Genomic DNA, 16348 nt, shown 5'->3' with positions numbered 1-16348 from the left:
GCTTACTTTTGTCCCACTCTGTCCCTTAAACTTACAAGGGTGATTGAACTATGTGGCAAGTTGTTACATTTTTTAAACTCACTACATTCAAAACCCTTTGTCCTGTCCTACTCTTCTCTCATTGCTAAGACGAAATACTCAACACCCAAAGCTAAAGGGAAAAGTTTATTTGGTTCACCGTTTGTAGAGGTTTCAATCCATAATTGGTCAACTCTAAGGCAGGAGAAACCATTCATGGTGGTGGAAGATAACAAAAGCAACAACAGTAGAGCAGAGAGGAACAAGCCCCTTTCTGCCATTTTATCTTATCCAGGTTGCTGGGATTAGGGCAGTGCCAATCTAGTCAGTGGACAGATCCAGCAACCACCCAGCACCCTTAAACCCAGCATCGAACCATGAACCAATCACAAACCCTAGATTCAGCTCCCTCTGAAAAAGCCTGCCCCTCACTATGGCTGCGTGAGGCTTTGAGGGACATCCAGACACAAACCATAACAACCTCTTTCAAACTCTTCCCTGTCACTTTGAACACATTCATCCCATCATCCTGCAGGGCCACCAGAGAGAATAGTCCCGCCACTTTCTGTAGCTGTTCTAAAGTCCTCTTTCCTGAGCATCTTTAGGAGGTATGATCAAAATTACAGTGAACACTGCTCCCCATGCCATCCAGTGGAAAGACGGCTCATAAAAACCCGACGCTGTGCCCTCGTTCACCTTATTCACTGGATCTGACACTTCGTGCCTCTTGCCTCTTCCTCAGGGTCAAAATGAAACGTTTTGAGTTGAGAGGTATCGAGAACAACTAATCCTGGCAAGAGGATACCCAGAGCAAAGGACGCCAGGAAAAAGGACTCCAGAACTGCTGCAGAAAGTGGCAAGGTTGTAGGTCACTGTGGAAAATCAGGACCAAGCCAGATGGAAGACACAGTGCCGAGGACCTTGGAAGGCAGACAGCTCTGTGTATGCTGGCACATGATGGACCCTCAGTTCCAGATGTCAGCCCCGCCTTGGGGTTAATAGGATGTTTGTATATGTTGTTGACAGGAAATATGAAAAACTAGCAGGAAGTACTATGAAGGCTGAAACAGGACTTTCTATAGTTGGTTACATGTTGTATGTTGCTGGGCAGATTTGGTTTACACCAGTGAATTGGGGGCTTTCTATTCTATAGTAGGAAGGTCAAAGCTGGGGTGAGCAGAGGAATCAATCACCGTGTTACACTGAGCTCATCCATCTGTGGGTGAATCTCCCTGAAACCATGGGATGGGTCAGCATAACCAGGTGCACTTCTGTCTGAGTTCTCTTATCTTGCACACTGCAGCTGGTGTTGGAATGCCAAGCCGCTGAGTTTACCGCTCTAACTGTGGGAACTAGCTGTCTGCCTTTTCTCAGCTTTGAATACAGTGATAATTTAGAAGTTTTAGTATTTCCTTTACATTTCCAGCTTCCCTTATAGGATGAGCATGTTGGAAGCTGGTACGATGTTGAGGGGATTTGTGACGATGTGCCTTTTACTGTAATGTACTTCTTTTTACCTAAACCTTCACCATATTGTTGGATGACACCTCATGTGAGGGCAGCTCTTATGCTGCTGTGTTGAGGTTGCAGGCAGGTCACCCACTCTCCACCTCAGTCCCCTGGGATAAAAGTTTCCTTCTTAGCCCAAGGAAATTTCCGTTTTCCCCTCCTCTGACACCCCACAGATGCCAAGGAGGCTTGTGGCTAAACCACAATCTGCAGCTGAACAATTGTCCCCAACAATTCCAGATCCTCAACTCCAGAACCTGGGGCTGTGTCACTGAAGGTGGCAAAAGGACTTCACCAATGGGACAGATTAAGGTGGGTGGGATCCCTGGTCATAAAGTGGCCCAATACTGCCACATGTCCTCAGGGGGACATGCGAGGAGGGAGGTTAGCTGTGGACACCACCTTCCCAGAAGCTGAGAGAAACCAGGAAATGATTCTGCCCTGGAGCTGCAGGACCCCCTTTCCCTTACTAGAGACACTGGATCAGGCTCTGGCCACCACTGTGCCACTCTGACTGTGCTGCTTCTCTAAGTCTGGGTTCTCAGTTACAGCAGCCACAGGATGCTTACAGGTGTGTTCCAGCCCAGTGTTTCTGGCCTCTGCCAGAGCTGGGATGGCCCTGGGGTGGTTAGAAGGACAAGAAGAAGATGGCAGGGAGAGAGCCCTGGGGCACAGTGTCCTGCTCCTGGTCTCCTTGGAGCTCCCTCAGGGTGTGGGACAGGACAGCACTGCCTAAGCTCCTGCTACCCTCCAGTTGCCCATCTCTGGCTCCCTGCTCTCCTGGGGTAGAGCTGGAGGGGACAGCAGTGTCCTGGTGCAGCTGCAGCAGACACGGCACCTGGGCCACTGAGGGCAACAGAATCACTGCCAGCCTGGAGTCAAAAGCCCAGGACTAGGATAGAATCAGAGCTGCTTCTTGCTGGGCCACCAAGGAGAACAGTCCCGGCCTCCCAGGCCCCTGATGTCACAGCCATTGATGGTGTCCCTGCATCACCTGGTGTGTGTCTGTGTCCAAGTCTGCAGTGAGAATGGCTTAGAGCCCAGCCCCACAGCTTCATTTTAATCAGATGACCCTGGATAGTGTTAGAGCCTCTTTCCAAATAAGCTCACAGTGGGAGGTGGTAGCAGCTAGGACTCCAGCCTGCCTTTTTCTGCTCAGGACGGGGAGGCTGTCTGGCTCCCTGTACACCCATGTGGGGTCACAGGAGAGGGAGAAGCACCCAGAGAACCCCATCTCAAGGGGCTTAGGCCAGAACCACTGCCCACAAGAAGCTCGAGCCTGGCCACCCACTCCAGTAGTGAGGAAGGGGGAGCCTCGCAGGGTGCAGTTGGGGAGCCACACGGAGTGAGGAGTAGAGAGGCCTGTGTGGAATGAACTGCTGCACCCCTCGAGGGCTGCCCTGTAGTGGCAACATGGTCACACATGAAAAGCGCCAGGGTGACTCATGTGGCTCCTGAGCCCAGTGGGCATCACCCTCCTCGGAGCAGGTGGGCTGTGAGCTAGGGCTGGGGACTGCTGGGGACCGAGGAGCCTCAGGATAGTAGTGAGCACACCGCACTGCAGGAGACTCACTGAGGTGCCTCATGTACAAGGTACAAGGACACATGTGAGTGGCCTCTGAGGGGCTGTCTTGCCCGACGTAACCAGCCATGACCCTTCATGTCCTGCCTGGCCTATGGACACCCAGGACAGTCAGCTCTGGGCCCCAGGGCTAACAAGTAGCCTAGCGGTTTCCTCTGGGGGCAGCGACTGTCCCAGGTCAATGATATTGTGGCAGGAAGCCACATGTCTGCACACCTGACACCTGGGGTCTTGCATTTAGCACCTTGGCCATGGATGTGTGAGACCTCTGCGCTCTGGCTTAGCCCCTTTCTCTGTGCCAGGTGCTGATGGCAGGATTATGTGGCCCTGGACACAGGGACAATAGGCCACATCAGACTGCTCATTCTCATGGGTGGTGTCTGAACTGCTTTGGTTCCGGCTGCAGGGGCGTGGCATGGGCACAAGGTCCACCAGGCAGGTCAGCTCTGCCCTCCTCCAGGCCCAGGGTGTGTCTCCCCATGTCACAATCTTGAGCCGTCCTGCTCTGGTCAGCAGTGAGGGGCAGCTTCACTGTCTCAGAGAGCCCAACAGGCCTCCATCCGTGTCATCGTGGAGATGGAATGAAAGTCAGGAATGATGAACTCCAGTCTGAATAAACCTGGCAGCTAGTACCCACGCAGGTTGGTGTTAGGTCCTCCTTCCGAATAAGCTCATTCGAGTTTTCCTGTTTGTAGTTTCTGTCCTATCAGTACATGTTCGCAGCACATAATGACTGCGTTCCACATGGGAGCTGCCACCTGCACATAACACACCTTGACTCTTTTCACGTCACCTCCCTGTCTTTTCCCCTCTCTCATCTCCTGCATCTCCTGGTCCTCTTCCCATTTGAAAAAGATCTGCCTCTCTTTTTCATATTATCTGATTTTTACCGTACTCTTTATTATACTTTGGGTTTGTCCTATAAGAGAAACGATGAGATATTTAAAACGTGTGATTCTGATTTATTTCACTTACCATTACAGTCTCGAAGTGCACTCATTTTCCCACAAATGACTCACGTGACCTTCCTTATGGCAGAGTAGTGCTCCACAGTGTGAAAATAGCACATTTTCTTTGTTGGTCCATCCATTGATGGACGTATGGTCCACTTCCAAGACTTAGTTGTTATGTGTTGTGCTGCTGTAAACGGATGTGTGTGGATCACGTAACATGGTGTCTTTAGCTCAGAAAAACACCTGCCAGGGGAGCACCTGGATCAGATGGAAGTTCTAGTTCTAGTTTTTGGAGGAATCTCCATACTGATTTCCATAGTGACTGCAGCAGCTTACACTCCCAGCAGCAGTGTAAGAGAGTCCTTTTCCTCAGACCCTCTCCACCATTTGTGATTATTTGATTTCTTGATGATACTCATTCTTCCAAGATAAGATAGTCTCTGTGTTGATTTAATTTGCATTTTTCTAATAACCAGTGATACTGAATATTTCTCATGTATTTGCTAGTCATTTGTACATCTTCTGATAAATCTGTCATCATCTCAGTTGCCCTCTTTTATTGAGTTATTTTATTTTGGAGCATTTAATCCTCTTGAGTTATTTATACATCCTTGATACTAGTCCTCTGTCTGAGGAGTAGCTGGTAAAATTCTTTCCCTGTAAGCTGTAAGCTGTCTCTTTTCTCTGTAAGCTGTCTCTTCCCTCTACCAGCTGTTTCCTTTCCTTTTAATTTTGTATGATCCCATTTGTTGTACAATTGAGGTCCTGTTCAGAAAGTCCTTGCTGACGCTTATGATGTCAACAGTTTTGCCTTCTTTTTCTTCCAGCAGATTAACTATATCAGTCATGATATTTAAGTCTTTGATCCACTTTTATTTTAACTCAGTACATGGTGATATTTATGAGTCTAGCTTCAGTCTTCTGCATGAGCATAGTTTCCAAAACACCATCTGCTCAGGAAGACATCTTCCTTCCAGTGTGTGCTTTGGCCCCTTATCAAAGATCAGATAACTGAGTGTGTGAGGCTGTTTCTGCAACTTCAGTTCTGTTTCTCTGGCCCAAATGTCTGTTTTTGTGCCAGTGCCATCCTGTTTTTATCACTGTAGCTTTGTGATACAACTTGGAATCTGGGGTTGTGATGTCTCCTGCTTTGCTCTTCTTGCCCAGGATTGCTTTTTGTATTCTGAGTCCCTTCTGGTTCCACATGAATTTTAGAATTATTTTCTCTAGTTCTGTGAGGAACCCTGTTAGTATTTTGATTGGAGTGGCATTAAATCTATATATCAGTTATAGAAGTATGGCCATTTGGACAATCTTGGTTCTGCCCATCCAGGAACACAGATGTCTATTTTCTGATGACCTCCTCAATTTCCTTTTTCAGAGTACTGTAGTTTTCAATGTAGAGGTCTTTCGCTTCCCTGTTTAGATTAATTCCTAAATACTTAATTTTTTCTGATACTGTTGTAAATTGTATTGCTTTCTTAATTTGTTTTCCAAGGGGTTCATTATTGCTGTACAAGAATGCTAGTGATTTTTTTGTGTCGGTTTTTGTATCCTGTTTCATTGCTGAATTTGGTTGTTAATTCTAGAAGTTTTTTGGTAGAAATTTCTGCCCCTCCTGTGTAAAGGATCATGTCATCTTCAAATAGTAAGTCAATTTCTTCTTTTCCTATATGCATCTTTTTTATATCTTTCTCTTGCCTGATTGTTCCGGCTGATATTTGAAGAATCATTGATTGGGTGTGGTGATAGTAGACATCTTTGTCTTATTCCTGATTTTAAGGGAAATCTTTCATTCTTTTCCCATTTAATATGATTTTGTAAATGTATCATAAATGGCTTTTATCAGATTGAGATAAAATTCTTCTATACCTATTTTCTTCAGTGCTTTTATCATGAAAGAATGTTGGCTTTTTATCAAAGGCTTTTTCTGCCTCTACTGAGGTGATCATGTGACTTCTTTCCCTGCTTCTGTTTATGTGATGTATTGCATTATTGGTTTGAACATGTGGAACTGTCTTTGCATTCCTGGGATAAAGCCTCCTTGATCATGAAGTAAGATCTTTTTGATGATGTGTTGCATTCTGCCTGCCAGTATCTTTTGAGGATTTTTGCATCTATGTTCATTGAATAGATTTCCATCCTCTTCTTTAGTTTGTTTTTTTGTTTTTGTTTTTGGTCTGGCTTTAGAACCAGGCTAATGCTAGCTTCCAAGAAAAGTTTGCAAATATTCCTTCCCTTTCATGTTCATTAAAGTATTTGAAGAATATTGGCTTTATATCCTTCCTAAAGCTCTTATGGAAATCAGTGGTGAATCCATCAGGTCTTGAGATTCTCTTATTATTATCATTTTTACTGCCTCAATTTCATTGCTTGTTATTGGATTAGTCTAAGTTTTTATGGCTTTATGATTCAATCTTGGTAATTCATATGCATCTAGAGATCTTCAAAATTCTCCAATTTTTTTGGAGTACAATTTTTTATAATTGCTAATGATCTTCTGGATTTCAGAGGCATCAGTTGTAATTTCCCCTTTATTTCTAATTACATTGAAACAGGTCTTTTTGTTTCACCTTTCAGTAAGTTTAGATAAGGTTTTGTCTACTTTATTTTTTGAAAGAAGCAGTTCTTTAATTCATTGGTGCTTTATGTTTTTGTCTTTGGTCTTGATTTGTTCATTTATGCTCTGATCCTTATAATTTCCTTCTTTTGTTTGGATTTGTGCTGCTCTTGTTTTCCTAGTATCTTGAGGTGCACCATTAAGTTATTTACTGCTCTGTTTTTCTAACGTGAACTTCCTTCTCTGGACTGATTTTATTATGTCCCTTCTGATACATTGTGCTGGCATCATTATTTGATTCTAGAAATTGTTCCATTTCTGCTTGATTTCTTCTGTCATTTATTCAGTGTTCAGGAGTGTGTTATTTAATGTTTAGGTGTTTGTATAATTTCTGTAATTTCTTTTGCAGTTGATTCTTAGTTTCATTTTGTTGTGATTTGATAGTATACATAGGCTGATTTAAATTCTTTCATATTTCTATAACCAGGCTTTATGAATTAATATGTGGCCTGTTTTTGAGAAAGTTCCATTTAGTGTTGAGACGAATATTATTCTGTTGTAATAGGGGAGAACCCTCTGTAGATATCTATTGAGTCCATTTGTTTGAAGGTATGGTTCAGCTCTTTTTTTTTGGGTTTTTTTACCTGTCTATTTGTGAAAGTGAAATATTGAGGTTACTCACTCTGATTGCATCAGTGTTTACTTGATCTTTCTGTATTCATTTTTATGACCTTGGTATGCCAGTATTCAGTGCATGTTTATCTTCAATTGTTATCTCTTCCTGTTGAATTATACTTTTAACCAACATGCAGTGACCTTATTTGCCTCTTCTAATCAGTTTTAGCTTTAAATTTACTTAGGCTAAGAATAAAATTGCTCCCCCTGCTTGCTTTCAGCACCTTGGTAAATCAGATACTGTTTTCCATCCTTTGATTTTTAGTCTCTAAATTTCTTTTTGCATTAATGAGTCTCTTGAATGCTACAGACAATTGAGTTTTGGCTTTTTATCCAGTTTGCCAATCTATGTCTTTCAACTGGGAAACTGAAGCAATTTATAGAAAGTGCTACTACAAAAGATACTGACTTATTTCTGTCATTGTGTTCTTTTTCTGCTGTTGATTCCTTTATTTGTCTTCTCTCATGACACCTGCCTTGAAGTCAGCTGACCATGCACTGAAACTGCTATAAAGGATGAGCCAAAATAAATCTCCTCTCCTTTGAGTCACAGGTGCCAGGTTAACAGTGATGAGGAAAATGACTAAGACAACCATCCTCTCCCAAGATGGTGTATACAAGTCTAGGTGGGAGCAGGGTGCTACAATCCAGAATCACACATCCTCCACACAATGAGTTTTGGTCTAGCTAGGTGCTCTTTTCATTTATCCTCCCATAGCAGACTTTATGTTTTTCTATCACCTCATAATACCTGCTTTTCCCCAGTGCCAATTCAAAGACACTCACCCCTAAAGTCACCCCTGGGCAGCCATCTTCTTGGATTTCAACCACTACATGTTTGGAGGACCTCTCAGGTTCTGCTCACCCTCTCTTCCTTGGGATGGGACTTGTGGACCATAGTTCTTAGAAGGAAACTTTGTGCCTGGTTCTTCATCCAGCTCCACTCTTCTTATCTGGTCATCTCATAGTACAGGGCTAGTACAGTGTTGATCTGACCTGGGAATCTAGACTGGTTCCCTTGGATGCTTCCAGGGCTTGTAGTCCACTGAGACCACAGCCTCATCTTTCCCCACCTCAGTGGTTTGTTCATGAGGTGTACATTACACTGTGCCTCTTCAGATCCCGAGCAGGACAAGAGATGTTTGAATGTCCACCCTTCAGGAAGAAGGGGATGGTGAAGATGCTTTTGTGTAAGGAGTTTTGAAGTGCTTAGAATTGGAATTTGGAAATGTATTGACCTTGTCTGTCTTTTACGGGATAGTGGACCCAAAGCCAAAATTTGGAATGCTCAAGGGGAATCAGAGAGGCAAAAAAAGCACAGTAGCCCATATTTCCTGACACAACACTTTAATGGTTATAGTCATTGATCTTTGTTACATCCAACTCAACAAACTTTCTGAGAAAGTGACCCAGAGATCCACAGTCCACACTGTGGACAAGTTAGCTTTTCTCAGAAAAAGAAGGGAATGGGTGATACATTCAGACTCCTTTCAAGTAGCAGCTATGTGGACCCAAAGCAACATGATGGCCCAAAGCAGCATGCAGTGCTGTCAAGAGTTAGCTGTCAAGAGTTGGCTGTCAAGAGTTGGCAGTCCTGCTCAGGAGCAGGCCCATAGGAACAGGGCACTGATCCCATCAGCAGCAGGACTTCTGGCCCAAGGAGAGGCCACAGCAGGAGGGGCGGGGGCAGGCGGAACGGCACAGCAGGGACACGCAGGAGGATGGGTGGCAGCAGCTGGGCTGGCAGGACGAGGTGCAGCAGGAGGAGGAGGGCAGGCAGCAGGTGGGTCTGCACACGGGGCGGCAGAGCAGGGACACAGAGGAGCAGGAGGGCGTGCAGCAGCTGGGCACGCAGCAGGCTGGCTGGCAGGGGGAGCAGGAGAAGCAGGTAGGCTGGCAGCAGGAGGAGGAGGCACCAGAGCAGACGGGTGTGCAACAGACAGGCTTATAGCACACAGGTGTGCAACACACAGGCTTGCAACAGACAGGTGTGCAGCAGGTGGGTACACAGGAGGATGGCTGGCAGGACGAGGAGCAGCAGGCTGGCTGGCAGCTCGACTGCTGGCAGCACACAGGTGTGCAGGAGGTGGTGCAGCCTGACTGGCAGCATGGTCTGGACACACAGCTCACTGGGGTGCAGATGAGTGTCAGGCAGGGGTCTGGGGCACAGCAATTGGTCTCACAACAACTGGGCTGGCAGCAGCTGGAGGTGCAGCAGGAGGGCTCACAGCAGCTCTCTGGGCAGTCGTCCACCTGCCAGGAATCAGAGCAAGACTCACAGGAGCCAGGCAGGCAGACCCGGCTGTCATAGCTCAGGTCACTGGAACAGATGGACATTGTGGAGGCAGTCATGTTGGTGTTGTGCTGCAGGAGGGTGTGAGTGTGTGTGACAGCTGTGGGGCTCTCAGGCTTTTATATTCCTCCTGCCCTGTGTTGTCCCAAGAAAAGGCTGACCAATCCGCCCCTTCCTGTTGATGTGCAGAGCTGACCGCTGAGGTCCCTCGTTAGTGCTGGGTATTAGTGTTGTATGTGTGGTGTAGGGCTCTCTTTCCTCTTATTTTGATTCTGCTGTTGTTTTGTTTTCTCTGCTTTTATCTTGGCTCTGGAAAAGTTACAGTGAATTTTGTGGGGCACACTTCTGCTGAGTTGAAATGTTAGAGGCGAACAATTCTCTCTCTACCAATCCTGTGTTTGGATTACATTTTTATTGCTTTAAACATTTTAAAATCTAAATGTGGAGAAAAATTCCCAATATTACTGGCACCAAGGACTGGATAACAAGGTCTCTGATCCATGTCAGCTGGGCCTGGTGAAGGAGGGGTCAGGGATCCAACTCCTGGAGGAGCAGTGGTTTCTCTTTTTCAGCTCTCCATTCCCCCGTGAGGTGGTCAGGGACTCCCTTTAATATTTCCTATTTTCATTTTGCCATCCTGAGAGCTCAAGGAATTTTTGTGTACATGGTGGTGTGTTTTACATTTCAAGGTGCCCTTATGTATGAAAATATGGATGCCACTCTCACGTTTGGGTGACAGTTAGCCTGGGTATAGAAGTCTAGTTTTAGACATTTCCTCAAAACAGTGAAGATATAGATCTTCTCTCTCTGTGTGTCTCTCTCTGTATCTCTCTCTCTCTCTCTCTCTCTCTCTCTCTCTCTCTCTCTGTGGTATCTGTGTGTGTTTATCTAGTATCTTATGTTTTCAGTGACAGTTCAGTATTTGTCATTTCTTTGTGCCTGTTTTTCAACTCTTTGGGGAATATTTGGCTTTCTTTCTTCATCCTTGTTCAAAAGTATCATTTATTTGTTTCTAGAATTGTGTGTTATTGGGCTGGGGAATTAGCTCAGCAGCATAAGTGCCTGCCGAGCAAGTACAAGGTCATGAGATCTATCCCTGGTACCAAAAGATAAAAGAGAAAAACAAAGAATTGTGTGTTATTAATACTGTTCCTTGTTTAGACCTAATTGGACCTTTCCATATGGAGACGCATCTCAGGAAATACCTTATGGTGCACTACAAATAACTTCCTTTTTCCTGGCTCTTCTTGTGACTCTAGACACCAGAGCTTCTGGATCTAGTTTTCTTTTTCCTTTTTTTTTTTTTCTCTTAAATAAGATAAAACCAAGGAAATAAAACAGAATAAAACCAATCAAAATAAACTAGTATAAGTGATAAGGGACTTCAAAACCTGTTATCATCTGGTTACCATAATTCTTTTTGTTGTTTTCAAAATAGCTGCAGCTACCTGTAGACGTAGTAAAAATTGAACAGAGTAAAGTAGAAAAAATACAAACAAAACAATGAGTTGCAGTAAAGGATTTCAAAATAAGCTAATAGTAAATACAAAATGGGTACTATAATATGTCTTGCTATCTTTTAAATAGCTGTTCATGCCGTCAGATTTAACATAATTGAACAAAACAAAAGAGAATAAAACCCAACCCAAGAAAACAATGAAATGATCTGGTTTCCAGGCGGGGACCACCTCCTTGTGAGGCCTGGTTCTCTCTCTCTCTCTCTCTCTCTCTGCAGCCTGGGAACGGTCCTGACTCACCAGGAGGGGGTTGGGTCTGGCTGTTCCCACTGCACAGCGGCCCTTGCATGGCACTGGTTTCCAGGTGGGGGGGAGGGGGACCTGGTTTTCATACTTTTTAATTCTTCCCTTGTTTTCCTCATGTTTATCCTTTGCTCTGCTCTCCAGGAGGTTGTCTTGATCTTATTTTTAAGACCGTCTCCCGATCATTAGTCATTTTCACGCTGTTATTTGGCCCATACCTTGACATATTTGTTGGTAATCTTTTAATTTTCCTAAATTATTTCCGATTTCTTATAACAGCTTGAGTTGGCCTTGTGATAGGATGGTGTATGTTCTCCACTAATGCCAATGATATTTCTTGATGTTTTAAAAGTTCTTCCCCATTTTTTAAGCCATTTTGTTCCACGGGACATTAGATAAGGGCAGCTTGCCATTTTTCTGAACAAAAGATGTATTATTTTGTTCTTGTGTCTTGGGGTCCTCCTCCCCCAGTCTCTTCATCTATTTCTCTATTCTATGACACAGAAAGGGTCCTGCTGGGCTTGTCTGTATACAATTTCAATTTTATCTTTCTTCTAACCCTTTAAACATCCTCTCCATGGACGTTAGTGGTGAACCAGGAGCTGAGTCCACCTTCTGGAACTGAGGAATTCAGTGTCACCTTGAGGAAAGCCAGAGATCCCGGATGCACACTGTCAGTTGCTCTCTTGTTGCTCAGCCCTGTCAGCCCAGTGTGGCCTCTTCTTAAATCAGCCCAATCATGCAAGGTGGGCAACACTGAGGGACAGATAATCCGTGAAACCCGAGAACCCACAGAGGCTGGCTGGTTTCTCCTGTGGCCATGCTCACTTCACCCTATTTTTACCTAATTCCCCTAAGCAGTCTCCTGGGAAGGCCTTGCACGGGGTGCAAGCCACTTGGAAGCCTCTTGGTTTCTAGATCAAGCTCTGGAGCACACTGAGGTCTCTAGATCCATTCAGTCCAAGGCTGCCCACCTCCAGGGCCTCCCACTCCTCATCTACCTTTCCATTTCTCTGTACTTCTGTCTCCTTGGATGTGGTCTGTTGGTCACTGTCCAAAGTGTCCTCCTGTCCCCTTCTCTTGACCCACAGCCCTTTGAGGTTCAGCTCATTGACCACACCTGGCTCACCTTTCTGGGGACAGGCTTCTGCATGGGGACTTTTTGGGGCCAGTGGGCAGGGCCTGTGGAGATGCAGGGGATCATCACTAGATGTCACTAGCTGGGCATCTGAGTGAGGGGAGACTTAGCAACTAGCTGGCACTGGCTGGGCAGGTGCCATAGCCCAGGTCACAATGGCAGAGACTGGACACTGTAAGGCAGACACCATGTTACCACACAGGACGTGAACAGGTAGATTTCCTCTGTATTTCACTCCCACATCCCCAGCCATGTGCCCAAGCTCAAGATAGGCTTGTTTCTGAGGCCAGGGAAGGCACTTTCATGGTGATCACTGGCCACCAAGCAGGCACCAACTGGCTGGATGCAGGCATGGTCTTATTCTCACAGGGTCTGCCTCCACCTGACCAAGTGATCCAACCCGCGGATCAATCTGTGGGCCTCGTCTGGAGAGAGAATGGGGATAGGGGTCTGGGCAAGAGGAGAGAGAGATGGAGACAAGTTGAGCAGTTCCAATCAAGTCTCGTTTATTAAAGAAGTGTTTAAAGCCTATATAGACTCTGAGGGGACGTGGCACTGTTGGATAGGTGAGCTTGGATTTCCTCATATGCCACGGACCTATCGAACTATCAGGAAATACGTGAATGATCATGAAGCAAAAGCAGTAGAGAGCTACGTTGTATATACGTTGATGGGCAGAAGAGCCGGGGCCAGGGGAAGGGGTGCACAGGATGTGACATAAGTAAAGGAGGATCATGGGAAATGTAGGCTGACACACTGGAAGCCCTCAGGAGGGCGGGATGTGGTAGAAGCCGTGGGGTGGCTATGCCACTCCCTACATCTCCTCCCTTTATATATATATATATATATATATATATATATATATATGGCAGGCCCTGTGAGGACAGCGCCTGTCTTAGGTCAAGGACTCTTCATATGAACTCAACCAGGCCTTACCCATCATGGGCCCGCAGGACAGCAGTTGGTCCTGTGCCTGTCTTAGGTGGCTGGTGGAGTAACATATGTGTCCTAGTTGCCCGTCTCTGGCTACCTGTCCAGTGCCTCAGGGAATCTGGCCGTCATCATCATGTGGGCCATTTGTGGGGATCATTTCCTGATAAGTTTGTCGATCTGCCATTTCCAGTTGATGATAGTGTACCTGAATGGGCTTTGCCATAAATTTGTCTAGCCTATTGTTAACGAGCGTCATGATCCTCTGGAAAATGCAAGGACCTACAGTTAGGAGTAGCAATAAGGCAGCAAGGGGTCCCAAGAGGGGGGCAATATAGGGGGAAAAGCCTCCCCACGTAGATGAAAAAGGGGGTTCTTGTGGATAGTTTTGTTTTTCTCTATTTTTGATGTGTTCTCTCAACTTTGCCATGGAGTCTTTGATGATGCCCGAATGATCAGTGTAGAAACAGCACATAGTCCTCCATCCTTTAAAAATAAAAGATCTAATCCCCATCTGTTTTGTAAAACCACTTCAGACAAGGAGGTTAAGGACTCCTGTAAAGCTGTTATAGAAGCTTCTATTTCTTTTAAGTCTTTATTTACTGCAGCCTGTAACTGATGAAAGTGTTGCTGTCCTGTGACCAGTGCCACAGTTCCTGTCCCCACACCTGCTGTAATGCCAACCCCCAAAAGTATGGCTAAGGTTAATGATGCTGGTTCTCACTTAAACCTATAGCCTGTTTGGGAGGTCTGAAAAGGATAATAATCTGGGTGATATACAATGTGGGGAAAAACATTTACAAGGATATAATAATCAGCAGAAACATTAAAGACATCGGCCACCATACAGGGAGTGAGACCAGTATTACAGGCCCAAAATGTCCCATGGGGTGGAATGAGATATTTACCTTTTTCAAAATTTTTATGGAAATTGGCACATAGGGACCTGTATACAGGGGGCCAATTTTTGTGTTCACCAAGGCAGGTTCCTGTTCTGGAGACATTGGGAAGGGTTATTTTATAGGATTGGCCCCATGGACATTGGCTTGAATCATAGGAAGTATGAAAGGATGCATTGAGTGCTCTCCCTTCATAGTATGGAGGTGAGGCACTTAGACATAACCAACAAGACTGAGTTAGGTTGGGCTGTGTATGGTTTAAGACAATGTATGCCCCTTCAATCAAGTTAAAGAGATTAGAATGTGGGTGTGGAGGGATTGCAGTGGATGAAAGGGCAGGGGAGGCATTTAAGATTGGGTTGGTCATTGGGATAATGGTATTGGGATTTGCTGTGGGCAACTTAGTAGTCTCAGCCATGGAAGCAACCCTGGAAGATTTGGTAGTTTTAGGTACGTTATTTACTCTAGGGACAGATTTGGTATTTTTAGGTATGATATCTACTTTATGGATAACTGGCTGCCCAAAAGTGAGGGACTAATTGTTGGAGTGGCCCCTTAGTTATGATGAAGGTGCCTCCGGGATCTGATCCTGAAACATATGCTTGGATCCCCCATTGGCGTCCGAGTGACCAACCTGAATGCTCAGGGTTTGAGACTGTAATGCGCATAATGTTACATGCATGCCATGAAACAGAGAGGTGATTACCCCTGTGTGAAGGGGTCCACACCGAGGCAATTGTATTGCAGCCCCAATAGGGGCAATAGAACTCGGAAGGGGAAGCACAATAAGGCTGAAAACCAGTTTCAGAAGGGCAGAAATACACATGAGAGTCATCTTGGCAGCTTGACTCTGAGATGATTTGGCAAGGACGGACATCAAAATAGGGTCTTCCTGTTCCTCTCCAGGATGCAAGCTCTTTGTCGCCAGGGAAGGTCACCAGTCACCAAGTCAGTTGTGCGTGTGGGTTGCTAACCTGGGAAGGTGAGGTCAGAGAGGCTAGGGCTAGAAGGCCGAGAGTAGACAATGGCAACGAAGGCATCTGTAAGAGAACACAGAGAGTGGTGCCTCAGGAGAAGATATCATTCCTGGGCATCATCTGAAATCATGGGTGAAGGACTGTCCACTTGTTTTACAAGTCGTTCAGGCAGCCATCTAGCTCCTTTTTCTTGCTTAGAGTAAACACAGACTGAGCCTCCCCCCCAGATGAGAACAGGGTCAGGGCCATTCCAAGTATTGGTCATTGGGTCTCGCCATAGCACAGATACAAATTGTGTTGTTGTCTGTGTATGCCAGAAGCGAGATGCTGTGGAGCAGCCTGAAGCATCCAAAGATAAAAAATTTAAAATGAAGAGGGCATGTGAAAGGATATTTCTGGGGGGCCCTCGGGTAGGGTACCATTTTCCCTCTTTTATTTTGTCTATGGTGGACTTAAGAGAATGGTGTGCCCATTCAACAATGTCCTGTCCTTGGGGATTATAAGGTATACCTGTAGTATGGAGAATACTGAGGCATTTGCAAAAGCGAGCAAAAGAGGTGCTGGTATAGCCAGGGCTATTGTCAGTTTTGAGCTGTTGGGGACATCCCAGGATGGAGAGGGCCAGCAGCATGTGGGCTATGACATGTTTGGTAGCCTCTCCTGTCTGAAGGGTGGCAAAAATGAAACCACTGTATGTATCAACAATTACATGTATATATTTTAAGTTTCCAAATTCATTGAAATGTGTAACATCCATTTGCCATAGGGCATTAGGGATTAGACCTTTTGGATTGACCCCTAGATGCTGAATGGGTAAATGAATAGCACAAGAGGGGCAATTTTTTACAATTTGTCGAGCTTGTTCCCGAGTAATTTGTGGAGGAGGCAAAGGGTTTGAGCATTGAGGTGGTGCAACTGATGAGCCCATTGGGCCTCGGATACCTTAGAGTCTTCTGTGGGCTCAGAATGGGTCATGAAGACCTGTGCCCGTGTGGCAATATCAGCCAAATGATTTCCCTGAGCAAGGGGACCCAGGAGGCCAGAATGAGCTCGC

At 45.5% G+C, this 16348-nt stretch overlaps 1 protein-coding gene across 1 annotated transcript; it reads right to left on the bottom strand.

Moving 5' to 3' along the window:
- Window positions 1–8627: 8627 nt before the first annotated feature.
- LOC100726531 (keratin-associated protein 10-3-like) lies at window positions 8628–9692 on the bottom strand. The gene has a single exon (XM_013146013.2). The coding sequence runs from the start codon at window positions 9647–9649 to the stop codon at window positions 8933–8935; it is 717 nt and encodes a 238-aa protein (XP_013001467.1). The 5' UTR covers window positions 9650–9692; the 3' UTR covers window positions 8628–8932.
- Window positions 9693–16348: the final 6656 nt, after the last annotated feature.

This window comes from Cavia porcellus, unplaced genomic scaffold, assembly GCF_034190915.1.
Source record: "Cavia porcellus strain 051 isolate PalLab524CR breed Dunkin Hartley unplaced genomic scaffold, mCavPor4.1 scaffold_15, whole genome shotgun sequence".
Lineage (NCBI taxonomy): Eukaryota > Metazoa > Chordata > Mammalia > Rodentia > Caviidae > Cavia > Cavia porcellus.
The sequence above is the reverse complement of the archived record's forward strand: the minus strand, read 5'-3'. Positions and strand labels throughout refer to the sequence as shown.